Source organism: Cladophialophora carrionii, assembly GCF_000365165.1.
Source record: "Cladophialophora carrionii CBS 160.54 unplaced genomic scaffold supercont1.5, whole genome shotgun sequence".
NCBI lineage: Eukaryota > Fungi > Ascomycota > Eurotiomycetes > Chaetothyriales > Herpotrichiellaceae > Cladophialophora > Cladophialophora carrionii.
In genome coordinates this window covers 2,676,681-2,702,273 of record NW_008481830.1, presented here as the reverse complement: position 1 = coordinate 2,702,273, position 25,593 = coordinate 2,676,681, and the positions used below count along the sequence as shown (strand labels likewise).

The following is a 25,593-nucleotide window of genomic DNA, read 5'->3' as shown; positions in this document are numbered from 1 at the left end:
TGTCCTGGCCAATGGAGTTGCAAACAGACCAAATGCGCCAAGCTTAGGGCGTCCACAAGGCTGTGACATCATCCATACTCTGGTAGAAAACGCCCTTCGATGATGGGTGTCAGCGTCCTAGCGTAGAGGACTTCATGCTTAGAGAGCACGGCTACAGGATATTCTATATTGCACCATGATCTCTGCTTAGATACCTTGGCTCCCCGGGAAGCAGTTGGATCAGCTTGAACGGACGCACTCAACATGTCGGTAACTGCAACTGATACCATTGAGCTTACGCCTCCCGCACCAGCCGTCTCAAAGGTGCAGAAGCTGTCATTCCCAGGCGAAGAACCGGTGCTACGTGAGGATGAACAATCTACATCTGAGCAGTCTTCTCTGAAGAAGGGCACAACGGCAGTTATATTCGCTTCTATAACAGGCGTCACTGGCATCAGCTCTCTTCTTGCCGGCTTGGTAACCGTCGTTCTCCCGCCCATGGCGAAGGATCTCGGCCTCTCTGATGCTGTCCTTTTATGGTATATCCCGTCCTGAGTCCGTTGCGGGATGAACGTGCTCAATGGATATTGCAGGCCCTCTTCCATCTACGCCCTTACGTGCGGATGCTCACTTATCCTCTCGGGCGCCGTCGCCGATGTGGTGGGAAGCCGTTTTATGTACCTGCTCGGCTGTTTGCTGCAAAGCGTCTTCACGTTGGCATGTGGGCTCGCAAAAAGCAGTTTCCAGCTGCTGTTCTTCCGCGCACTTGCTGGTATTGCGATCGCCTTCTGCCTCCCGTCGGCAGTCAGCCTGATCACATCATACTTTCCACATGGGCAGCGCAGAAACTTTGCATTTGCGATGATGGGCGCCGGGCAGCCGATAGGTTTCTCCATCGGCCTTGTCGTGGGCGGTATCCTCGCTGACGGTCCCGGCTGGCGAGTGGGATTCCACATTGCAGCGGCTATTAACACCGTGTTTCTGGGTTTAGCACTTTTTGGTTTACCGAAGCCTGCAGATCCGACACGGCTATCACTTGGTCGATTGAGAACGGATATTGACTGGCCGGGGGCGTTCATCCTCAGCACGACACTCGGGCTGCTGTCATATGTCTTTGCGTAAGTGACTTGCTCCCATCCAACAGAAGTCCGGATCTGACGGGTGTTAGCGTCCTGACTGGGAGCGTCTCAAGCATCAAAACTCCCACCAATATTGCCTGCCTGTCGACAGCCGTAGCACTGATCCCCGCCTTCGTCTTCTGGGTCGGCCGACAAGAAAAGCTAGGCCGTCCAGCAATCATTCCCAACTCACTCTGGCGCAACCGAGTATTCACAAGCATCTGCATCGACGTCTTCCTTGCTTGGGGTGCCTTCAATGCCACCGAGACCCTTCTTACATTCTTCTTTCAAGACATCCAGCACCTCAGTGCCACGCAAACGTCTCTGCGCTTCTTGCCAGCTCCAGCCTCTGGCATTGCGACAAACATCGTCATGGGCCTCGCTGTTCACAAAGTCCGTGCGAATTGGGCAGTCATAGTCACCATGGCAGTATCCTGCATTTCACCTCTCCTGGTCGCCATCATCAAAGTTCGTGCGCCTTACTGGGAGTACGCCTTCCCGGCCATTGCTCTGAACGCAATTGGGCCGGATGTGCTCTTTACTGTTTCCAATCTTGTCATCACTGCGGCGTTTCCCGAAAAGACCCAAGCATTAGCCGGAGGCGTCTTCAACACCGTGGCCCAAATCGGCAAAAGCGTCGGGCTGGCTCTTTCTGCCGTCATTGCCGGGACTATCACGATGCAGTCAGATTACCCTGACAAGCACGGGCCAAAGGCGCTGATGGAGGGATACAGGGCTGCATTTTGGTTTATCCTCTCTGTCACAGCAGCGACGCTCGTGGTAAGCTTGTGGGGACTGAGGAATATCGGAAAAATTGGCCTCAAACGAGAGTAGATACAACAAGGACCTCATTTGCAACTGTTTCATAGGGATCCATAGTCCAATTTGCGTACTTTCATTCCACCTGGAATTTCATTTGCGTGGGCATTCGTTTCAGGACGAAAGGGTAGGCAGCGAGATGTGCGAGGTAAGTACCTATAAGCTCACTCAGCGCCTCAGAGAGTAATGGTCCGCAAAATTGATTCTGTGGACCATATGGCTGTTGAGATGAAGGTGTCGTTTGTTAACCGAACTCTCCGGCATCTTCGGTCCATGGTGGGTGCATGGCGATGGATCATCTGGATCATCTTGGATCGTCACACTCCTGTATCTCTCGTTCAAGGTCACTTTGGACACGTGGGTTCGTCGAGGGCAAGCATTGGCATCTCTCGGCGCACATTCCTATCTCCTCCCAGCACCATTCATCATTGCGCAGGAGACCACGGATCATTGCCGTCTCGCATTTTGTCCGGTCATCTGGCACAGTTCGTGGGCGGCCTATTCCTGGCCTTGCCACCCCGTTAAGGCTGCCGTGGGCTTGCAAAGCGGGTTGGAGGGGCAGCTGGTTTGCCGTTGAGCCTGTCAGAGTGCATCAGAATGTTTCATCACCACGAATCGCAAGTGGCGAAGCACCTGCTCTATCCAAGTCTCAAACTGACCTGCAAAAGGTAATAAATGAAATGGGGAGGACCTGTTACTGACTTTGAAATGTTCGAGGACGCTCACTATTCCGGATTAATTGTACTCTACCCGACGTCGCCTGCTGACATAGTGCCTCGTCTCGAACAGCTCAGCATTTACCACCTCCTCTCCGCGGCATCTCAACATGTCGATCAAGGAGCCAAGATCCGTTTTCGATCGGGACCCTCAGACCCAACCGTCACGACCTGCGAGTGTCTTCTCCGCTCAGTCGATTGATACCGTCGTGGCGGATCAGGGCTACCGAGGCTTTCCTTCTGAGCAAGCATACCTCGACGCGCTAAAGGCATGGGCACAATCAAAGATGTACTATGAGGCGGATGACCAATTGAGCGGGTTCTATGGCAAGAAAACGGTCGACGATATCCTCAGCAAACAAGGAACAACCAGGGGTACGAAGAAGAGCACTAGAGAACAGCGAAGGGCGACGGTAGCTCCTCAGCTCGACACAGTCGCCGAACACAATGGTAGTGCCGCAGCGTTGTCACGGCACAGTTCCGCGAACGCAGCTGTGGATAATTCGACTACACCAGCGGAGAGCAAAGGGAGCAGGTTGAAGCGCGTCTTTGGTCGACGGAAGACGATCGTATAGGTTGACTCGAGGAAAATACCAGTGTCAGCCCAGTACACACCATCTGGACTCTGGAGGTTTCAGACGTTGAGCACCGGGACAAACATTCATCCCTTGAATTGGCGACGATGGCTACGACACTTCACGATGTACGGAAGCTTGACATGTAGATATCACGGCACGCCTAGACGCCTCGGCCCTAAGGACGCCCTCCGACGATTACCTCGATACACTTTTCAGCTTCCATGTGCGTTTCTGCTTTTATCCTGTCTATCTTGCCATGGTGTTCTGATTGTGGCTATACCTGCCATGTTACTAGCGCACGCTTCATCTTTTTGCGGGTAAAGTTGTCGAGGCTACGTCCCATGCTCATTCTGCCACAACGTTGCGTGGTGTTGGCACTCCACAACCACCGTCTCTAGCATGCCTGCTTTGTGTCTCCCACCTGCTCGACGTGGTCCTCTTCGGACTTAGCGGCTAAAGTAAGTATGGCCTTGTTGTACCTGGGGCGCGGTTGACTATGTCACTGAGTGCCTGCGCAGCCCAAATCGTTACGCACTCGCGTGGACATTATGGTGGCCTACTTTGTCGAAGCCGGGATGGGAGGAAATTTGGTCATGATCTACGCCGGAGCCACGACATGGTCTATCTAACCCTGAGCGCGTCATACACAGTATCGTATGGCATTAATGGGTGGGGTCAGTCGAGGATTGATGTTCGCACCTTTGCTCGGCTGCGGAAGGAAACCCCTGCTTCCCGAGAACATGAGCGGCAGAACGGAAAACACGGCTGTTGATTCCTTCGAGGTAGACGTTCTGTGAGGTTTACAAGGTACTGGATGAGTGTCTGGACCAAGCGGAAAGTGCTGCTAATTTATCGGAGGATTCGATTCGGCCAAATAGCCATGTTTTCAAGGTTGCGGTATCTCTCTTATTCAGCTGATACAACTCACCCACGGCTGTAGGACAAGCATCTGAGGCTGCGCAATCGCTCCTAAGTCCACGAGCAACCGTTCTCATCGCAGACTGAGGGAACCTGAAGATTCAGCTACTTGTACCAACCGTCGCCCGCAGCCCTACCATCGAGTTATTAAGACGAGTCCCAATCTCGATACAACATTTCCAAGCACTCATGGACTCCCTCTCTCCGATAACAACCATATCCGCTCCGTGTCAATGAAGTGTCATACTTGCAAGCAACACCATCGAAAGGCCTGCATGTCTCGGAAACCGGGCCTGGCCGATACGCTACATCGAAGCTTCCCAGGGATGTTCTTCAAGCACTACAATCCCGGACCAGTGCCTGACCACCCCACGGCTGGCAGCTTGTACTTGCTTTGCTCCTAAATCGGCCTCTCCCAGTTAGAGGAGGATGTCACAGGTCATTTACCATCCCATGAGCGCAACAGCGGCTCGAAGTAGAGAATCCCCCTTAACAGAATTTTGCTTCCAAACACCAAGCTTCGGTCTAACAGCACTCTGAACCTCACATCGAGATGATGTAAGCTTAAGCTCTGTCTGTGCAAACGATGGCAAACGGTGTGGGGAAATTGGTCAACTTGTCTCTGGCCTTATAGACATAGCTTGGGTCTTCCAACGAGATCTGGTTGAGATGCTCGGTTAGCCGTCACACGGTTCATCGAGCAGGTGAGACTCACATCAAACTCCATCAGCAGTCTTGGAACGGCTTTCTTCATCTCCAACTCGGCAATATGTCGCCCCATGCAGACGCGCTTGCCGCCGCCAAACGCGAGCATCGACCTTTCCATCCGCGGTCTGTGCTGCTGGTCGGCTTCCAACCACCTCTCCGGGCGAAATTCGTCGGCATCTTTCCCAAACACGGCAATGTCGCGGTGAACGCTGCGTACCGAGATTGCAACCGTCGTGCCGCCAGGGAGGAATCGGCCCGCAATATCGGCACCACCCAGAGGGACTTCTCGTTCGAGCAAGGGCTTCAGGAAGGGTTGGAGACGCATGGTCTCTTTGAACACTGCGCCGAGGTAGTCGAGCTTGTCCACCTCATTGAGCCTGGGAGGGGAGGAGAGTCGGCCAGAATTGAGAGCATCGTCGAGCTCGGATCTCAATTTCTTCAGCGCCGCTGGGTGTTTCAGGAGGTTGTAGAGGATCATGGTAATGGTGTAGGCGGACGTGTCAAATCCAGCTGCGATCGTACTCGAAATCATTCGGACAATGTTGGTTTGTGACACAGTCTCCTTGTGCTGCTCCCGTCCAGTGAGGTACTTGGACAAGAGATCCGCTTTCTCCCTTGCCGTACCGACCGGCTTGTCTGAGTGCGACTTCACTCTCTTGCGATATTCTTCTGAGGCCATGGCTGTCCATGCTGGAGGCTTTGCGGGTTTCCTATACCATGCCGGAGAAAGTGGTGATTTGAAGAGCAGCCACTCAAGACCAGGCATACTTTGCCATATATACCAATGCTTCAATCTTACGTCGCCCGAGATCGCGTCCGTTGACCGATTGGTCTCAAGGTAGTCGGTGTCCCTGCTGAAGGCAGCCTTCATGAGGAAGTCCACCTGGAATTGTTGCATAGCGTCGAGCAGTGAGAAGGTCCGGCGCTTTCGCATGGCCTGAGCAAGTCGGTCCAAGGTATGATCCACGTCGGGCTCGTAGTCTAGCAGGTTCTTCGTTGCAAAGGCGCTTCCGACTGCACGTTTCAGGGCCGAGACCTCGTTTTCATCCTGCAAGTCGACCACGCTGCCGATTACCTTGCCGTTGAAGAGCGCCCGGAGTGTGGAATACGAGTCCGTCTTCCTGAACTCCCCGTGCATGGAGTGGACCGTGGGGACTGCAGCAGGGTCGGAGATACTGACGGCATTTGGGCCTATGCGTACAAATGCACCATAGCGGGTGTGCAGGTCTATCAGCGTGTCTGAAAACTGGCCACTCCGGGTGAGAGAGAACCGCCACAGATCTGTAACGGCAGCAAGGAAAGGCCCCGGCACCGAGGACAGGCGGCGGTATCTGAGATACACTGTTGCCAGCACGCCGATGGCCAGAGAGCAGAGCCAGAAGGACGAGGAGAAGATCATTTTCGCGAGCTGATGGTGTCAATCCACAGGGACTTGTGAGTCTGCGTTAAATCAGCGGACTTACTTATGTACCTCTCTCTGGCCCTACAGTCTCTTGTATCCCGCCGCAAATGGATGTAGATGTATTGAAGCTGACTCTCGTTGGACAATCACCTGGTGGTCAGCCCCGTGTCAATAGTATACTATCCGTATCCGCCTCCCAGGAACGGAATGATATGAGCCATTGACTCGGTGTCTTGCACATCCCATGCTCCACAGTCGCATTCGACGTATACTCCTGATACTGTAATCCGCTGACCCGTACACTGTGAGTGGAGTGCAAAGGTGATGACAGTCAGTCAGTCAGTCCAGTCAATTCTTAACCTGACTAAGCTGTCACAACGCGGCGGCGATCTGAGCAAAGAAGCAAAAGTGGACATGTCAAGGAAAGCTTGACATACTCTGCCGTGCCCTGTGCTGTGGTGTACTCCTGTACTCCTCGCTGACACACCGCGGGACTGTGATCCGAAGCTCGGCCAATGCGGCGTCCTGCTTACAATGCCTGCGACCCATGACAGGCTCTATCGCCTGCCCCGAACAGCTGACATAGCCACGGGAAGACTGCGAATACAATTCCGCTTCTGGGGACGTGTAGCCCGATGAGACTCCTGGCGAGTTCGGAAACATTGTACACAGTACGTAGCGGAGACTGGCAACAAGGAGGACGAGTCGAAGGTCCAAGGGCGTACGGTCCAGTTAACTCCTCGTGAGCAGCGCGGCCCGCAACCTTTGTTGATTACCCAGAAGGTTTTTCATGGATGCGCTTACTCTCTGTGGAGATTTTGTCTCGTCGTCTCAGGTCATCCTCATCAACATCACCATCGAGACAGCCAGCAGAGCAGCGGGAGGAGGAACGACTTTCACAAAATGGACAAATACAGCGAACACGGCAAACATGGCAAACAAAACATATCCGCCAAGGTCGATCAATGCGCTCATATTCCTTGAATTCGGTGGCCGGCCGAGGCAGCCCAGGATCAGATTCAAGCTAAATCCTAGCTTTGAGACGATACTACCTTCTACTTTCTTCGGTCTCTGATAAGGTCCAATCCTCCTCAATCTCGCGCGGCATCAGGACCAGCAAGAATGCCCAGTGATGCTTCTCATTGCGGGGAAAACAGGGGCGCAACCGGATAACAATAGCTCTTGGTGGGACTGTTGTGCCTAGATGCCACAGCAATGGCTCCTTCTCGCGCCGCTATCTTCACCCTATGCACGGAGTGACGGTCGGGTAACGCATGTTATTATGGGGGACCCGGAGTCGGCCGCGACGCAGTTTGCGCGCCCCAGTGCCTTTGCGTGCAGCCTGCGGCGACGGGCAGATCCCCTGTAAGTGTGACAGATCCTCTACGACAGAGACGATGGAGCGCAGCACGATAATGTCGCACAAGTGCAAGCCCGAGTCCAGCTCTTGTTCAGCTCTTTTGCGTTTCGGAACCCCAGGTGATTCGGACTGTTCGCTGTCCCAGCGTCAGGAGTGAGCTTTCGCAATGCGTCTCAGAATTCAGTCGTCCTCTGCATCTGTGCTGTTGATGCTTGCGGGCTCGTCTTTCGGCCAGTATTTTCCCGCGGCACCTAAGAACGTGACGGTCGTCAGATCGCAGGTCCAGGATGGCGTCTCGATATCTTTCAAAGAGGTACCCCAAGTGTAATTGATCCTCACTCGGGCACAACTGACGTGTTCCATCCCAGTCCAGCATATGTGAAACAACCCCAGGAGTGCGGTCGTATGCTGGGTACGTCCACCTGCCTCCGGATGTTGTGGATGATCTCGGGGTCGACCAAAATTACACCATCAATACGTTCTTCTGGTTCTTCGAGTCCCGCAAGGATCCAGCAAATGCGCCTCTCTCAATCTGGATGAATGGTGGTCCTGGCAGTTCCTCTATGATCGGTCTTCTGCAGGAAAATGGTGAGTCGTTTGATTTCATTTTGATTCGCGCAAAAGAGGCATTCCCCATCGACCTACACTCCTCCCCTGCTTCGAGATGTGGGACCTCTGTCCGCAGTAGTTCGCTAACACCACGTAGGACCGTGCAACGTCAATCATGACTCCAACAGCACGACGCTGAACCCCTGGTCTTGGAACAATGAAGTCAACATGTAGGTCTCTGCGCGTCAGGCGAAGTCCATGCTGATGACGATTTCCTAGGCTGTACATTGACCAACCAAACCAAGTCGGGTTAAGCTACGATATTCTGGTGAACGGAACGCAGGATCTGCTCGATCCTTCTGGCGACGTAGTGACAGACGAGTTCACAAACGGGGTGCCCGAGCAGAACAACACCTTCCTCGTCGGCACTTTTCCGAGCCAGCTGCTAACATCAAGCGCCAATGGTACAACCAACGCCGCGAGGGCGCTTTGGCATTTCGCCCAAGTCTGGTTCCAGACGTTCCCAGCCTACAAGCCCAACGACGACCGGGTCAGCATCTGGACTGAGTCGTATGGAGGACACTATGGGCCCGCGTTCGCCAACTTCTTCGAAGAGCAAAACGACAAGATCGCCAACGGCAGCTGGCAAGACGCTGGAGAGACTTATCAGATCCACCTCGACACCCTCGGCATCATCAACGGCTGCATCGACACGCTGGTCCAGGAACCGAGCTATCCCGAGATGGCGTTCAATAACACGTACGACATCCAGGCCATCAACCGTACCATCTACGACGCCATCTTGGCGAGGTTCACGGAACCCGGCGGCGTGCGCGAGCTGATAGAAATCTGCAGAGCCCTAGCGGCAGAAGGGGACTCGGAGAACCAGGGCAACAATGCGACCGTCAACGAAGCCTGCGCGACCGCCAACGACGCAACATGGGACATCGAGGGGCCTTACGTCGAGCTCTCCGGCCGGAATTACTACGACATCTCGGCCATCGACCCGGACCCCTTCCCCCCGAACTACTACATCGGCTACCTCAACCAGCCGCACGTGCAAGCCGCGCTCGGCGTCCCAGTCAACTACACCAATCCCGGCGGCAACGCGGCGTATTACGCCTTCCAAAACACAGGCGACTACCCGCGCGGCGGGTACCTCGAGGACCTCTCGGCGCTGATCGACGCGGGCATCAAGGTCGCCCTCGTGTTCGGCGACCGCGACTACGCCTGCAACTGGATCGGCGGCGAGGCCGTCTCCCTGGCTGTCAACCACTCCGGAAGTCTCGCGTTCGCCAACGCGGGCTACGCCAACGTGACGGTCAACTCGACCTACGTGGGCGGCCTGGTCCGACAGGCCGGCAACTTCAGCTTCACGCGCGTCTTCCAGGCGGGCCACGAAGTCCCCGCCTACCAGCCCGAGACGGCGTACGAGATCTTCCGCCGCGCGCTGTTCAACCGCGACATCGCCACGGGCACGGCCGACACCGCGAGCAACGCCTCGTATGCCACCGAGGGCATGGCGAATACGTGGGCCGTGAAACATGTCGCGCCCCAGAGCGACCCGCCTGTGTGTTACGCGTATAATCCGTCGGCTACGTGTGAGGAGGCCGAGCTCGATGCCTTGGCTGATGGTTCCGCGCTGGTGCGCGACTATATCGTCATTACCAATTACACCGCGTCCTTGTTTCCTGATCTGGTGGGTGCGAATGGCACAAGCGCCAATGGCAGTGGCGGCACCGGCGGCGGAGGTGACAATGGAGGCCCCAACAGCGCAGGCTCGTCCATCCGTGGAAACTTGGCGGGAGGTCTAGTCGTTACTGCGATTCTGAGCCTAGGAATGTGTTGGCTATAGAGAGATGAGATCGACATTTTATTGTACAAGGCAAACACCTACGTCCCGTGTAAACTTCTACGCAACCGTGAACATCCTGGTGGACAAACGCATATGCATAGAACTTTATGTACTGTACAGTGGTGTGCGTCTCTTGATGGAGGTCCAAGTACGGCGTCGTAAGTATATTTACTCGCTTTGTCTCAACAGACGTGCTGATCTGCGTAACCATGACGCTGCACCGATGTCCAGCATCTTCTGTTCGAAACCCTTCTTCGTCTTCGGTCGGCCTGTCGGTACGGAAGCCAGACAGTCCACCTACACACCACGGTACTCGACCATAGATTCAATTATTCAACCCTCATCCTCAGCCTTCGGCCCTCTTCCTCTCCTCACTCCTATGGTCCACCCCGTCTCGCTCTCTCTTCTGCTCTATCGTTTTGACCGAACTATCCCTCGGGTCGCGGCGCTCGTTCGCCGGATTGCCCTGTCTCCTCGCCTCTGTCATCTTGGCGTTCTCGCTTGCGCCAGGCTTGTCTGTGTGCGAGAGGTAGTAGAACGGGAGGTATGCTGCCACGCCGGCGAGGAGGATCCTATGAGTCGGAATTAGTATTGTTTTGGTGAACAGAGTGTCAGGCGAACTGCGAACGAAGTGAAAATTGAGTGAAATGAAATGAGATGAGCTCTGTATGTGCATATCCAAGCTGAAGAGTATCTCTCCTAAGATCCTCTTATATCTGCATGTGTTGAAGTTCGTGGGTCTTACACACTGTAGCTCATACAGCAGTGCATATCGTCCATGGTAGAATGACATGGTAGAGAAGATTTAGCACACTCACAGAGGTAACCTGCTCGTCCAGTCTCGAGGCTGGTCCGATCGCACTGGCGCTGCTTTCTCGGCGTATGTTCTTCGTGATTGAAGTTGAAGGCGCTGGGTCCGGAGGAAGTGGTTTGATCGCGCGGCTGGCTTTAACCCCTGTATCGGCAGCCGCATTTGCAGTGCTGTGCGTGGGACCATGATGATTGACTGGGATGTCAAATTGACGAAACGGGCACAATCAGGCTTCTCTGCTCGACGGTGTCCTGTGTTGATCGGTGTATTGCTGTATCGGCGTATTGAGGACGCAGAAGTACCAAGTACTTTTCGGATAGTGTGTGGTAATTCAGGAGAATCACCCAGTAAAGATACTGAGAGAGTGAGAAAACTGTGAAGTAATGAAGTAACTGAGGGTGAAGTGAACAGTGAAGGAGCACGTTGACGAAAGCCCAACTTGGACCCTTTAGATCGCTCTTCCTTTTTGACACACACTCGCGTCATACAAACCCAAGTAAACACAGTGACACAACCTTACGCAGTGTGCCCAGGCAGGCAGGAATCATTCCCCGTGGGCATTCTGAGCATTTCGTCAGGGTGAGCTGGCGGAGAGCCGTGAACAAGATGAACGTCATGTCCTCGCCTTCTGAATTCTCCGGAATTTTCAAGCGGTCGTTTACATCATGACAGTCCTACTCTCTACTCGAACTGTCAGAGTCGAAGATGGACCTCCGGACTTTGGATCCCGCGGAACGGAATGAAAATTAGAGCCTCGTCGTCGTGCGTCACCATCGAGGGCTACTTGAACGTGTTACTCGATACTTTCAAGGGACCGCAATTAGCCTGATCTGATCGCCCAACCCTCCCGTCCAATGAATGAGTACACGCAGCATCGAAGGGGTCTAGACAGGCACTACAGGTCCCCGCATCAGCACATCGAGCCGGCAGCCGAGCTTCTGGAGTTGCACGACGCAGGCGCTACTCTACGCCAGTAGGGTATTCTGCTATCCACGAGTCCGAGCAGGTGTAGGTCTCTGGTAATCATGCTTGTGAGTTGTCAGCAACGGTTCAGCAGCTCCTGGTCTGGATGCTAACCAGGGTACGCAGGATCGACTGATCCTGTGCAGATACGTCCGTCAGCCGCGAGACGTCAGTCAGCTTACCAACCGCATGCTGTCATGTGAATAGTGGCGCTCCTAGATGCGTCGAATCAATCGCCTCTCAATGGACTTGTTGGGTATCTGCAGACTATGTGACAAAGGAAACGGAGTCGACTATGGTACAGTGCAATACAACAGTGCGGTACAGACGACGAAATGACAAAAGACCTCCTTCATTACCCTCGTTCAACAGAAGGGAACCATTGCTGAAGCGACCGAAAGATCTCACTCCCAAAATCAACGCCGTGCAGTGAATCCGGGCGTTCTGTGCTGCTTTTCCGTCCTTCCAGTCATCTACTGGCCGGGCTGCCCGATCGACCGAGCAAGATGTTGACGGCTTCATCCCAGCCGCGGTCTTCCACGATTTCCATCACCGTTCTGCCAGAGTCGTCTCGGACTTGAAGGTCGACACCATTGCCCTTCTCGACGAGGATCTTCAGGATCTTGGCATCGGCCGATTCCACCGCCTGGAGCACAGCGTTCCAGCCGCGGTACATGTAGTTGATATCCGCGCCCTTGTCCAACAACATTTCAATCATTTCGGTATCGTTGGGAGGACACCTGCGAATGGCCTTGATGATAGGCAGGTGCTCGCCAGGCGCATTGACGTCGGCGTTGGCTTCGTAGACCAAGAACCGGACGATTTCCTTGTTTTGTTCTCGAAGCGCAGTCGTCAGCGGCGAGAAGACACCGCCGGTCTTGTCTTCAATGCTGATGCCGGCTTTCAAGAGGAGCTTGATGCTCTCCAGCTGGTTGGCGACCACGGCCATTTCCATGACACCCTTGACCGCCCGTGGATTGTGCATTGCAGGTAGAATCTTGCGGAGAATCTCGGGTCTCTTCACCGCCATGCAGATAGGCCAATCCTGACCTCGGATTCCCGGGTCTGCGCCGTTCGCAAGCAGAAGGTCGACGAATTCGATGCGATCATCACGGATTGCCGTAGTCAATGGAGTATACCCTTCGGCACTCCTGTCATTAGGGCTGACATTCTGATCCAGTAACCACATGAATGCATCCCTGTTGTTATGCGCGACGGCTTTCTCGATGATGCCCCGAGGCTTGTGCAGATTGGCCCCCGCAGCCAGAAGCTGTGGAAGGAAATGGGTGCGATGATGAGTCACACATTTGAAGGCCGGATACTCCGAGGCCATCACGTTGGCGTCGGCGCCATTGGCGAGGAGTAGTGAAACAAGCTCGCTGCGGTTGTCGCGGATGGCGGAGCAGAGCGGCGTATAAACGCCATCCTTCCTGGCATTGGGGTCCACTCCAGCCTTGAGCAGAATGTTGACCGACTCTACATTGTTGAGACTGGTGGCGAGCTCGAGGAGGCCTGGACACTTCTTGGTATCAGCGCCCCGCGAAAGCAGGAGCTGAAGTGCTTTGGGCTGATAGGTCGACGGCCACAGGAGGTGCTTTGGACCGGGGAGATTAGGATTGGCTCCACTGTCAAGGAGGACCAACATGAGATCGAGCCTTTTCGCCTGGATGGCTGCGAAAAGAGACGTCTCTCCCTCGGCGTTTTTGCCGTTGACGTCGGCACCATATTCGATCAGAAGCTCAGCCAGCTGCTTGGGGTTCTTTTTGTTGATGGCTTTGTGCAGCAGGGTATCATTGTCAGAAGTGGTCAGGTTGGCATCCCCTCCATACGTGAGATAGAGCTTCACCAACTCCAACTTGTGCTCAATGACGGCCAGTGCCAGGGGACATTCTGCATCCGGGCCAGCTGGGAGGTTGGGATCAGCGCCGTACTTGAGGAGCAGCTTGACGGCGTCGAGGAACGACAGCTCTGTTGCCGTCAGAAGAGGGCTGTGTCTGTTCCTGTCGAGCCCATTCGGGTCGCCGCCAAAGAGCAACAGCAGTCGGATGCTCTCGGTGTCCCGCTGAAGAACAGCCTCTCGCAGAAGGTTGTGTCCATTTTCACCGTCGGGAGAGACGCCGCAATCCAGGAGCTGCTCTACCAGCTTATGCTTCTTCTGCTGGACCGCGTTCAACAATGTCGACTTGAGGGCTGCGGAATTGGCCCCTGAAGTTTGCTTGGGGGTCCAGCGCGGCACTGTAGCTGGGTCTGCCTTCACACGAGACCCGGGTGAGGAGGACTTATCCTGCCCGATCTCATGGATCATGTCTTCGATCTGGGCAAACGAATCTGCTGTATTGACGGATAAGTGGTCGTCGACAGCAGTCTCGGTCCGCGAGCTTTCGTCCTTGAGGGCGGCAAGATCTCGTGTAGCAGAGTTCACTGTCATCTTGCTGGATCTGGTGCTCGGCGCCGGTCGGCTGAAACTATGCCTAGAATTGCTCGGTAGAGCCGACAGCGTGTCTGGGTCTTGCTCGAGGCGAGCCAGCAGATTCGAATCTGATATCTTCTCCGACAGGGACAGTTTCTCCACAATCGGTAATGCTGGCAACGGTGGCAGCTGAGTCGCAATATCGGAAGCTGGTGGAGGAAAAGCCGACGGAGAGAGTGCAGGCTTGACCGCCGTTGGTGATGCTTGTCTGGCAGAGGAGGGGCTCATGCGCTCGAGAACGGCAGCGAGTCCTGTGTAGCCGATCCCGAGAGATTCGTCGGCTTTTGCGTCCCCAAGGTACCATCGGAATACCATGGCGCTCATGCCCAAGGCGTCTCGACTCTTGGCGAGCGAATCTCTCATCTTGTGGATGTCCGTGTCGGCGAACATCATGTGCCATCCTTTCTTGAGTTTCCCCAAGCCCCCCTTCTTCTCGTACTCCAGAAACTTGACGAGCATCTGGTTGAGAACGATGAAGTCATCGGCGGTTTGCCGGAACTTTTTGTCCAGCTCCTGTTGCATGTCATTGGGGAACTGACTGTGTGCCCGCGAAGCCGCAGACAGACCGGCTTCGATGGAGTAGAGCACACGGCAAATGTCGAGGAAGTTGATTGCCAGCTCGCGAAAGCCATGAGGCGGTTCCTTGACAGTGCTCAGGTATTCGAGCATGCGCACCGATATGCTGTTGCCTTGTGTCGTGGCGCGCGAACAGAGGTCCAAAAGGGACTCTTTACCCTTCTTTGGCGCCATGTTGGATTGAGCTGAGAGAAGCAGAGCGAGCCTTTGGCTTCAAGAAGGGATGGGGGCAGCAGTGCAAGGGCCAAAGGAGCAAGACCGAGCTGGTCGACTCAAAAGCCTCTGGAGAGGATGGAGGGGCGGGAGATGCGCCAGCCCTTCTTTATCTCTTGACCTTCTGCAAGACCAATACCTCGATGAGGCCAACGGCCGCCGAGTCGAAGTGAGTGGGTTCCTATCGTCGATCAACCACAGCTCGGTCTAGCCATCCAAGGCGGATACTCATACCATCTTCATGGTACCACATGCACAGGCATTCTCCACAGGACCCAGGTTTGTTATCATGAACCGCTGTAGCGGCGTGCCATCGAACCAGGAAGCAGGGTTCACATGTTGCACCTGCCATTTGGCTTCCTTGACACGTTTCTCGATGCAGCCAACAACCTGTACCATGGCTTCAGGAACAATTAGCGCAGACGGTATGCAAACCCACTGTACCTGAGGGCGAACCCATAGCCAGCAGTTGTCCTATTAGAAGAATCTTCCTGGCCGCTTGTGCTTCAATAGTCGAGGAAGGCACGTTCTGGCGGGCAAACCAGCCTCGTCTCATTCGATATTCCATGGGTGAACCCTCCGGGGCAGCGGAACACGTTGGGACACCAAACCATGCAGTCGATGCGCAGGTACCAGCTCCTGGAACTTCTAGGGCATTTGGTGGGTGGTCTGGAAGTTCCGGCACGACCATCAGAAGATTCCGAATCTGGGAAGACGCCAGGCACGAGCTCGCAGCCACGCGCATTGGTGGCAGTATGGGGTACCTGATCGGCTGCCCCTGAAGAACCCGGCGTCTCGAACAGGACCTTCTCTGCCAAGGGAAGGACAACTCGACCATGCTCGCAATAATGGTTCCCTGCTTGGCTCCCCGTTCTGCAGCTCCTAAGCGAGCAGCAGAGCTATTTGTCTGTTCGACATCTGCATAGTTCCAGGCTAACGCGGGGGCCAAGAGACCATGCGCAGATACGAGGCTCATCAGCCGTGTGCACGTCGGTAGCTGACTCGTCGGCGGTTCATGGCCGGAAGATTTCAAACACATGGCTTGCAATCTCGACCAAGCGTCCGCAGGGCGACGACTTCACCAGCCTGGACTCAACCAGCACAGCCTGTAATCGACCTTCCTGCCCTTTTGGACACATCGATGATTCATTGGCCACGCGGAAACTGTTTCCCCCAAACGTGCCATTGGGCATTCGCAGGCGAAGTGCTCTTGGACCCATGCTTTGATCAGAAAGCGTGTGAGCTAGCAAAGTCTAATCTGCGCTCTAACCCATCCCCCAGTTAGGGATTTTCCCACGCCGGTGCCACGCTGCCAGGTCTGATCCATCTGAAGGATCAGAGCTGCTGGTGCCGTCTTACCCCATATGCAAGGCACGGATACCTGGCCTTCCTGATGCTCCATCTCGATCGCAGGGTCCCCAACAGTAGTGGCACAAGCGCGGATTTCGGATTTCCAAACCTTGACTCCCTCTAATTTTGACTTTCTAGGCGTTTAGAAATCCACGCAAAGCTGGCATTTTGGGATTCGACCTCCTGTGGTGGTGCGAATTGCGCCAGAAGCCCAGAGCAGGTCCTGTTCACAATCTTTCCCCCTGCCAATTCAGTCCCGGGCCGACAAGGTGGACAAGCAAGGGCTCCAGACTCATCTTCATCCTAAATGCATCATTTCTCGGCAAACAGTGTTGGAGTTTGTGTCCACAGTGGGCGCTTCTTCGTCCTTTGCACTCGGCTATTGCATTCGTCAACCGCCTTTGTGATCCAAGAGATATCTCGATCGCACGGCTCTAAGCGGTGGAAAATGGTCTGTCTCGGGACGGTGCTGCTGTTGGTGAAACATCGCTTGCCCAGACAAGCAGCTCGTGTCGCTTCCAGCTGCGAAGATCGCTTCCCGCTCCGAGTCATCGCCTACACGGCGACGACCGGGAGCAGCTCGTTGGCGAGATTATCATCGACCCGTGTTGCAACTTGCCGGCCGCTTTTCTGCTGGACGGCCAGGCAGGGCAGGCAGCCAGTCAGTCAATTAGCCAGGCTTGCGAGCGGGACTGCCAAGCGATGAGTTCGATCCAAGCGACTATTCCGTACGTACATCTGCATGCCACGAGGACTCACCCGTGTCCTGCCACGCCTGGTCGAGTCTTCCGTTCTCCAGCAGCACACTCATGTCCATGGTTTTACCTTGGATATGTCTTGCTTCGTACGGAGTGTTCTTCAAGGAGCCGACCATTCGTCGACATGTCCACTCGACCAGTCTAACGAGGTATCTCTTCGAGAACGATGCTTCCTACCCCTCACCTCCTCTCAAGCGTCATTCGTTCGTGCGTGGCTGCCGTGGTGCATGCAAGTCCCAAACTCTGTTGCTTGTTCTGCGTCTTCCTCCGTCCCAAGACCGCCACTGACTTTCTTCGGCTGGTCTCCAACTTAAATTTGCATATGACAGATTCTACTGCGCGAGTCGTCCAATAACACAGACCCATCCAATGTTCAGACCCAGCATTGTACGTAAAGGTACAGCGTCCCAAAACAGGGTACCTCGTACCGTGTACCTAGTCAAAACCATGAGCGTCCCGGAGATTTGCAGCCCGCTCCCTCTTGACAATAGTATTGAACAGGTACGGAGTACGAAGAGCAGAGTATGGCCAACGTAGGTCCAGTTGAGGCCGTCAACCACCCATCAGTAACCTCGTACTCCGACCTGCTTTTACAGTACACAGGATTCCCTCTGGGGACTGAGAATGGCCACGTACGACCCAGCAAAGCCAAGTCAAAGTCCCCACGGCGGTGTGGGTTCAGTCATGGTCGAATTTTGAGTTTGAATCTTCCATCTTCAAACTCCAAATGTCTCCCACCGACCGATGCGCCCACTTCGTGCCATTTGTTAAGTAGCTGCATCGGCATCTCCCCTCGATCACGTGCAAGCCATGGTGGGTGCATTGATGCTTGCCATCCTTCCACGACCGCTGTTTCGCGGTACTTGCAAGTTGTGAATTGCAGATTGCCACCTGGAAATATTGCCTGGTAGTCACTTGAGATGAGTCTGCCAACGAGGTGGACGTGGTCGACCTTGATGACTACAAGAAGCGAGGATAGGGTATTATGGTATGCTCGCTCCCCAGGCCGTTGGTAATTACATTGGATATTGGTTTAGTCACTTGTCATCCAGCATTGTGCTCGTAATGTGTTACTCAGGAATACGGACAAGACTTGGTTTTGACATGGAGTGGTCAAGCTAAATTGAGTCCGGCGAAATCATGCAACCGGACAGTTACCTGGTGTTGTTCACCACTGCACTGCAGCTCCCGCTGGTACAGTACTCACGGTACTCTGTCGAACGGTGCGTGGGTGCTTGTTTCGACACACGTATACATAAAGCTTGTGAACCGATGCGCATGCACAGCGTTTGGGAGGGGACAGAAGGGTAGATACCCGTTATGCCATTGCAGCACCAGTACTGTAAAAGGCAGGCCGGTGAAGACGAGGGTCGAGTTGTTGTGGCCAGCTCCCAAGTAGACCTCGATTACCTCCATACCTTTCTGTTTTGATCGCGTTTGAGCACGAAGCGTCAAAAGCACGAAACTCATGCAGGACTGTGTGGGCGAGGCGGGGTCGGAACCACTACAGCCGAGTATTGAGACACCAAGAGCAGCGTGAGCTGCTCTGGGCCTTTGCTACGGGTGACCACAACTGCACGTACCGTAACTTGTACATTTCATACAATTGTCAATTTTGCTCAGTCTTCAGACCGGAGTTCAACCGCTCCAAACTGTCCTCTCTCCTCTCTCCTCGCATCGATTGATTGACCTGTCCCCGACTCCTGCAGATCATTTCCTGCGGCCCTAAGACTTGCCCCGCCATTTGAATCTGACTATGACCCCGGCCTGTTTCCAGAACCAGACGGCCTCGGTCCTCCACTCGGGGTGATCGGCCGCCCACTCGAGATCGAAATGTCGCAGGATCTGAGGGATGAATTTGCCCATCTCGAGGATGGATATGTTCTTGCCGATGCAGGTCCGTGCTCCGGCACCGAACTGCGAAATCGTCAGTCAGTTAGTCGGTCGGTCAGAAGACTCCATCAGGAATGACGATAGTACAGAATGGACAGCGTTCGGAGTGACGATGACGCAGAAAGAACAGCTTCCGGAGTGCTAACGATGAAAACCTGACCAGCGTCGAAGGGATAAACAATGCAAATGTGAGCAGACTCACCGCAAGGAAGCTCCTCTCCATCAGTTTCAGCCGCTCGGGCTCCGCGTCCAGCCACCTCTCTGGTCGAAAGACGTCCGCATCTTCGCCATACACCGTCTTATCCAGGTGCACAACCGGTGCCGTGATGCTGACGTTCGTGCCGCCCGGCAGCTCGACGCCGCAGATCGTTGCACCCTCGGGAGGGACGTATCTCTCCAACGGGTACGCGACCCCGGGGTGTAGCCGCATGGCTTCTTTCATCACGGCTTGTCTGGGATGCGTCAGTTGAGTGAAGGGACGGCTCGGTCTCCAGGGGCATACAAGTACGGCAGTTTGAGACATTCCTCGTACGAAATATAAGGTGAAAGCTGCCCCTGTTTCTCTGCCGCGTCGATTTCTGCCACCAGCTGCTTATATGCCGCGGGCGTTTTGATGAGGTAGTAGAAGCATGCGCGCAGTGACACGGCCGTGGTGTCCGATCCCGCAAGCTACCGTATGGCGAAGAAGTTAGCATATGATGTGCACTACGGCTCGAGGATCGAGTTTGTGGTGAGACTCAACGAGATTGTTGGCCAGATGGTTCATCATGTCCCTGTGAGGAATTTGTCCGTCCTTGGACTCCTTTTCTCTGAGCTGAGCGAGGAAATCGGTTCGGCCGGTCCGCTCTCCTCGCTGGTTGTCATACCGCGCGATTTCATCCTCGGTGATCTGCGCCCATGATCAGTATGCACCGACAGCCTGTGGGGTCGATGAAAATGACCTTGAGAAAACTGTGCAAAGGATCCGGTATCTGGGGGAACAACCATTTCAGAGTCCGCACCAGGCTCTCATTGCCGAGTAAGTACGGGTGCAACTCGGGATACTGGCCGATGATTTTGACATAGTGCAGCACGCTGTCAAGGTCGCCAACCATTCTGTCGACGTCCCGGCGCTGTTCCAAGAATCCGAATCGACGTTGAAAGGTCATGCAGGCGATCACGTCAAAGGCGTACCACTGCACCCAAGCACCCAGATCGATTGGTTGACCCTCCAGGTCACGCATGGCTTCGATGAAGATGCCGGTGCACTGGTCGGCATATGGCTCGTAGTTCCGCATATTCGTCATGCTGAACAGCTGGGCGACGGGTCTTTTCAAGTTGCGGTGGACGTCGGAGTCACGCTCCGTGAAGACGCTGGGCATGACTTTGCCTTGGTAGAACGGGCTCATGGTGTCGTAGAAGTTTGTCTTCAGAAATTTGTTTCCAAGGCCGATGCCGTAGATGAGCGGGATCGCAGATGGGTCTGAGATAGACACATGATTCGGGCCAACTCGAACGACAGGGCCGTATCGTTCGTGAGCCTGTCTGTACTTCTCCGGTGCCTCTCCTCCAAAGACCAGAGAGGCTCGGTAGAATCGGAAGAACCGCGCGGACACCGGGCCTGGCAGTCTTCGAAGACCTGGTCGTAGGGCCGTCTGAACACAATCGACCAGGGCCCATAGTAGGAGGGCGCCGCCAAGATACCATATTGCTGGAACAACGTCCATTTCGGCAAGATCACCTACAATAGGTGTGTATAGGAGCACCACCACAGGTCAGCAGTCTGCTCTGCCTCGACGCGCCTGGGTGGTCCATAGCCCGACTTATAGATGAGGGGGTTGCGACTTTATGTCTCGTATGCCCGCAGTCCGACGCAGCAGTCGAAGGTCCCCACATGAGACACAAGGCAAAATGTGGGCAACCCGGGGATCTTCCAGACCGGGCTGGTGGTTGAGGTTGATGGCGACGGGCCAGCCGGCACACCGATTGCGCACCGATCACATGGCCCTGCATGTCTGTCCAATCTTTGATCCTTCTGAAGACACTTTGCCTCGCGGTGGTACCCCTCAGGGAGGTTCATTTGGTCAAGAGCGAACTGTCACAGTTGTAGCAGCGGTTCCGGATCATCTAAAGGTGCCAGCATGCGTCTTTGGTTGCGAGGTCGCCCAGGAATCAAGCGTTCCATGCACCAGCTTGAGATTGGTCAGCTCGAATGCTAGAATGTACATCCCACAGTCGGCAGCACCTCATGATACGTACCAGATCTGCGGAGTGTACACGATGCCCATCCCGGGCGGCTCTTGGGTATTATTTGGTCGGCGAGCGAGCGTACGGCATGCGTCCCCTCCCATGTCAGCAGCGGTGGGCGTCGAAAGAACAACTTGAGAAATGTACGTGCAGTGGAGGGCATTGGCATCCTTGCTGAACATGTCCTTCAGACCCGACTTTCTCGCCGTGATCAAGACAAGAGCCGCAGGGACTTGTCGGCCTCCCGCTCCTCGGCGGATGATATCGCGCTCTGGACACAGGATACCGAGGGTTGAACCCGGGGCTATGTTGGTGGGTCGCGACAACGGCGTGGATCCGTCGAGTGTTGCCCTGTACCAGATCTTGGTATGAACAGACTGGAACAGGAAGTAATTATCGCGCAGCGGGACCGCCTCTATCTCGAAACCTTGAAACTCGACGCGCAGACCAAGGCCTTCTCGGATTTCAGCCACCTCATTGAGCTCATTGAAGGTGAACTTTGACTTCCAGAACGAGGCGCAAGCCCAGCGAAAGCCCTCCTCTTCCAATTTGACCCCAGGCGAGAAGATGATGTTCTTGGGAAGATACCGGACGCTTGACAGCAGCTTTCTGGTCCGCTCTTGCACGGGCGTCGCATCAAGGTCTTTGATGATGTCGCCTTCGAGTGCCATCATACCGGCAAGGCATATATATGCGTCACCCTCCTTGGATGTGGAACGGCCGTTCAAGATCCGCAATGAAGCAGCGATCGCTGGGACACCGTCACGCCAGTAACTCTTCGAGTGTGCTTTGCGCAGCTGCTCAAACTCCTGGAAGAGGATCGTCGCGTCTCGGTCGACCACGGCCGTTGCAAGGCTCCCGGAGCCGGAGGATTTCTGCAGTCTCTTGACGGCGTCTGAAACGTCCAAAACCCCATCTGCCAACTTCACATGGAGTCCGCTGGCGCCTAGGGCACCTTCCTGCATTGTCCAGACGCGACGGTCCCAGCTGCTACCGATCAAGCGAAGGAGAATGGTCCTTTCAGGCATGTCTTTGGTCAAGCTCAACAGCTCCGAGTCCAGAATCAGCACTTTGGCCGCCCCCGCGTAAGTGGCCGACATCCGGGCAATCGCCAAGCGACGGTGCGCCTTCTCTCTCGGAATACACAACGTGTCAATCCACAGACCCAGCGGGGCGTCTGCTCGCCGGAAGAGCCGCGATGCTCCTGTCCGTTCGGGAAACAGGTCGCTGCACATACGGTGGAGGCGAAGCAGTTGGCAGCTCGGCAACGAGTTCCCCGTCGTACACCCAAGGCCGTCAGCCCAGACGTGCGAGATGGCGATAAATTTGGTCTTTCGGGAGGATGAGGCCTCGAGGCCCAGAATATGGCCACCTCCCTCCTCCCGAACCAGAATGACGGGGACGTCCCCTTGGTCGAGAATTGCTTTTACCTGATCAACAGGCGCCGCGACCGAGTCGCACTGGCAACCGGGATCGACGTGCTTGGTCTCGTACGTCGACTCATCGATGTTGCGTGAAATGCAGCCGGCCGGCGAACAAACGTCGTGTGTCTCCCTGGACACCACTTCCTGCCTCACGATGTCGGCGGCCAGCAACGCGGTCGGCGGACTGACGGTGTCGCAGAGGCGGTGCACGTCGTTGATACACCAGCCATTCCGGACGAGTCTGGCCGTGATGAGAGGAGACATGCCCCAATCGGCTATCACGGTCTTGTTCTTGGGCGGGAAGCTCTCGATCTTCAAGTCAATGGCAAAGCTCAATGTGGCCCCGAGGACCATGATGGAGAGGACCACCTCCTTGGGCAGCGGGCAGGCGTGACCGGCTTCGAGCATACAAAGCACGAACGATCTCGCCTCTTCCAGATCGGCTTCCATCTGCTGGACGTGTTTCGCCTTGACTTTCTTCGCCCACGCTTCGAGGTAAGATGGCAGGCTGCGCCGAGTGGTTATCGTGGGCGGAGTGGACGTGCGGTCGACAAAGTCTTCCATCGTCAGGGGGACGCGCAGCACGCGGCCCAGCAGGCCAAAGTACAGCCATGTCTGGAGGAACGAGGCCGTCTCGTCCGGCGGTCTTTGGCTGAAATCCAGACCGAGGAACTTGTGTTTGTCGAACCCCTTCTGGCTGGGATACTCTGTGAACTCGCAGTCGTGGTCATACTCGTACTCGCACAGGAAGGGCACCTGGATCGGCGCGCATGAGGCGACAATGCTGCCTCCTTGACTGCCGCGGTCGTTCTCGTACAGATGATCCATTCTCGCGTGACTGTAGTATGTGTTCCAGATGTAGTACTAGTACGGACAATGTTCTGGCTTGTGACTGTGGCCGTCTTGTTAATTAGCATTCGGCGTCTCTGGGCCGTGAATGATGCTCCTGCAAACACCGTACAGTATTACTGCGCAAGCATTATTCTGGCGGAGTTTGTTGAGGACGCGAAGTTAAGAAGCAGCAACATAGTGAGTGCGCCGCCGAGGGACATTTGGCCCCGCGCGTCCATCATTCGCAACGGCATGGCATGGTGTGGCATGCAAGGCTTCGCTAATTAATCTAGGCCTGGCTGGAATGGAATGGTGTGATGGTGACACATTCTGGGTCGTGCTCTGACACTGGGGCAGTCACAGGGACAGTGAGAGGCGCCTTGCTGTACGAGGGGGTACTCTGTCCACTACGGAGTACATGTTCAGGACAAAACAAGCTGGATGCATGGCCCCCGGGAGCCCAGCGTGCGCAGGGGGCCTTATCAGGGGGCGAGGGGGGGTGTGGTGGCTCCTTGGTACTGTCCTCCGTACTGAAGCCTACAAATGGACCCCCTTTCCCTGAACCTGAAGCTCGACTTTGAATCCCCTCGGAAAGACGCCGATATCATCAAGATTCGGCGAGTACGGACACTCCAGACACTACAGGCACTACAGACACTTCGCATCAAAGCACGGAGTACCAGTAGGAGTAGGAGTACCAGTACCAGTACCAGTACCAGTACTGGCATACGTGGTTCAAGTTAATCTGCCGCGCTTAACCCTCTCGACGTCTTCACCCAGCAACTTCATAATTCACACCTTCATACCCCTCCTCTTCATCTCGGCCTCCAGCTTGTTCGTCATGATCCACTCGGCCGCCTCGTCTCCCCAGGCAGGCTGCTCCCTGTAATGGATCTTGTCGACACTACACTCGGCGACTTGGCCCGACGCGGCATCGTCGCCCTTGACAAACCCCATGACGGCCCGCACGATGGTCGCTTTGGGCGTCACGTATTCCGGCGGCGCGACGGCCATCAGCGCGGGCGTCAACCCGGTGTCGACGAGCCCGGGACAGATACAATTGACGGTGATGGGTTCGCCGAGCATGCTCAACCGTCGGGCCATGGCGCGCGTCAGTCCCACAATGCCATGTTTCGCCGCCGTGTACAGGGGGATGTTGTCGCCGGGGTACAGCCTGTTTAAAGTGTAAGAGTGTGTGTGTGTGTGTGTGTGTGTGTGTGTGTGTGTGTGTGTGTGTGTGTGTGTGTGTATGTGTGTGCGTTTCTCTCTCTACACTGTACGGAGTATGCGTGACTGGACTGAGTACAAGCACAACCATAACACAACATAACACAACAGCAACCACCACCACCACGACGTCGACGACGACGATCTCAGAGGGGAAACTGAATAGGATGAAGACAGACGGACGGAATGCCCGCTCGCCGCGGAGTTCTTCCTTACCCGCACATGGACGACGTAAAGACAATCTTGCCTCCCTTTGACGGATTCTGCCGGAAGAAATGTAGGCCCAGATACGCGCTATACACCATGGCGTTCAGGCAGATGTCGATGACCAGCTCGTTCGGCTTCGCAGGGATCCCGGGCAGGTTTGGGTGGCATGTCGTGGCCGGCGCGTAGAAGTTCATCCGGTCGCCTATGCCGGCGTTCGCGAACACGAGGTCGAGCCGCTTCCATTTGTCCCACGTGGCCAGGAAGGCGCGGCCTTGGGCTTCATAGTCGGTCACGTCGGCGTTGACGAAGAGGGTCCGCGCGGCGTCAAGGTGCTGCTGGGCCGAGGATATCGACGCCTGGTTCAGGTCGACGATGGTCAGGTTCCAGCCTTGGGCGCTCAGTTCTTGCGCCACGGCCAGGCCCATCCCGCTGGCTCCGCCGGTGATGTAGGCCACGGGTGCCGACGACGACCTGGATACGTCTCCGTTGCTCTGCATGTTGGTTGGCTTTGCAGGTGTTATTCAAAGGGTGGTCGATGACTGTCTCGCCTGGGCTGACTGTTAGATCCGTGATGGTCTATCGATGACACGTTCTGTGTAGCTGTGTACCTGTGTAACCACTATTCTGACTCTGCGTGGGACT

At 55.3% G+C, this 25,593-nt stretch overlaps 9 protein-coding genes across 9 annotated transcripts; 3 read left to right on the top strand and 6 right to left on the bottom strand.

Annotated features, from left to right (window-relative positions):
- Positions 1-243: 243 nt before the first annotated feature.
- Positions 244-1,931, top strand: G647_06804 (uncharacterized protein; the record flags this gene model as incomplete). Its single annotated transcript, XM_008731123.1, has 3 exons — positions 244-518; positions 573-1,097; positions 1,148-1,931. 3 exons carry the CDS (start codon positions 244-246, stop codon positions 1,929-1,931), a joined length of 1,584 nt encoding a protein of 527 aa, XP_008729345.1.
- Positions 1,932-2,742: 811 nt separating this feature from the next.
- On the top strand, positions 2,743-3,207 carry G647_06803 (uncharacterized protein; the record flags this gene model as incomplete). Its single annotated transcript, XM_008731122.1, has 1 exon — positions 2,743-3,207. One exon carries the CDS (start codon positions 2,743-2,745, stop codon positions 3,205-3,207), a length of 465 nt encoding a protein of 154 aa, XP_008729344.1.
- A 1,485-nt stretch (positions 3,208-4,692) lies between these two features.
- G647_06802 (uncharacterized protein) lies at positions 4,693-6,235 on the bottom strand (the record flags this gene model as incomplete). Its single annotated transcript, XM_008731121.1, has 2 exons — positions 4,693-4,788; positions 4,844-6,235. 2 exons carry the CDS (start codon positions 6,233-6,235, stop codon positions 4,693-4,695), a joined length of 1,488 nt encoding a protein of 495 aa, XP_008729343.1.
- A 1,529-nt stretch (positions 6,236-7,764) lies between these two features.
- On the top strand, positions 7,765-10,002 carry G647_06801 (uncharacterized protein; the record flags this gene model as incomplete). The annotated part of the gene is made up of 4 exons (XM_008731120.1): positions 7,765-7,911; positions 7,967-8,186; positions 8,305-8,377; positions 8,427-10,002. The coding sequence occupies 4 exons, from the start codon at positions 7,765-7,767 to the stop codon at positions 10,000-10,002; spliced, it is 2,016 nt and encodes a 671-aa protein (XP_008729342.1).
- Positions 10,003-10,348: 346 nt separating this feature from the next.
- G647_06800 (uncharacterized protein) lies at positions 10,349-10,999 on the bottom strand (the record flags this gene model as incomplete). Its single annotated transcript, XM_008731119.1, has 2 exons — positions 10,349-10,574; positions 10,821-10,999. The coding sequence occupies 2 exons, from the start codon at positions 10,997-10,999 to the stop codon at positions 10,349-10,351; spliced, it is 405 nt and encodes a 134-aa protein (XP_008729341.1).
- A 1,246-nt stretch (positions 11,000-12,245) lies between these two features.
- G647_06799 (uncharacterized protein) lies at positions 12,246-14,996 on the bottom strand (the record flags this gene model as incomplete). The annotated part of the gene is made up of 1 exon (XM_008731118.1): positions 12,246-14,996. One exon carries the CDS (start codon positions 14,994-14,996, stop codon positions 12,246-12,248), a length of 2,751 nt encoding a protein of 916 aa, XP_008729340.1.
- A 3,872-nt stretch (positions 14,997-18,868) lies between these two features.
- G647_06798 (uncharacterized protein) lies at positions 18,869-20,742 on the bottom strand (the record flags this gene model as incomplete). Its single annotated transcript, XM_008731117.1, has 5 exons — positions 18,869-19,060; positions 19,239-19,488; positions 19,539-19,705; positions 19,779-19,925; positions 19,978-20,742. The coding sequence occupies 5 exons, from the start codon at positions 20,740-20,742 to the stop codon at positions 18,869-18,871; spliced, it is 1,521 nt and encodes a 506-aa protein (XP_008729339.1).
- A 519-nt stretch (positions 20,743-21,261) lies between these two features.
- G647_06797 (uncharacterized protein) lies at positions 21,262-23,514 on the bottom strand (the record flags this gene model as incomplete). The annotated part of the gene is made up of 1 exon (XM_008731116.1): positions 21,262-23,514. One exon carries the CDS (start codon positions 23,512-23,514, stop codon positions 21,262-21,264), a length of 2,253 nt encoding a protein of 750 aa, XP_008729338.1.
- A 795-nt stretch (positions 23,515-24,309) lies between these two features.
- On the bottom strand, positions 24,310-25,448 carry G647_06796 (uncharacterized protein; the record flags this gene model as incomplete). The annotated part of the gene is made up of 2 exons (XM_008731115.1): positions 24,310-24,691; positions 24,961-25,448. 2 exons carry the CDS (start codon positions 25,446-25,448, stop codon positions 24,310-24,312), a joined length of 870 nt encoding a protein of 289 aa, XP_008729337.1.
- Positions 25,449-25,593: the final 145 nt, after the last annotated feature.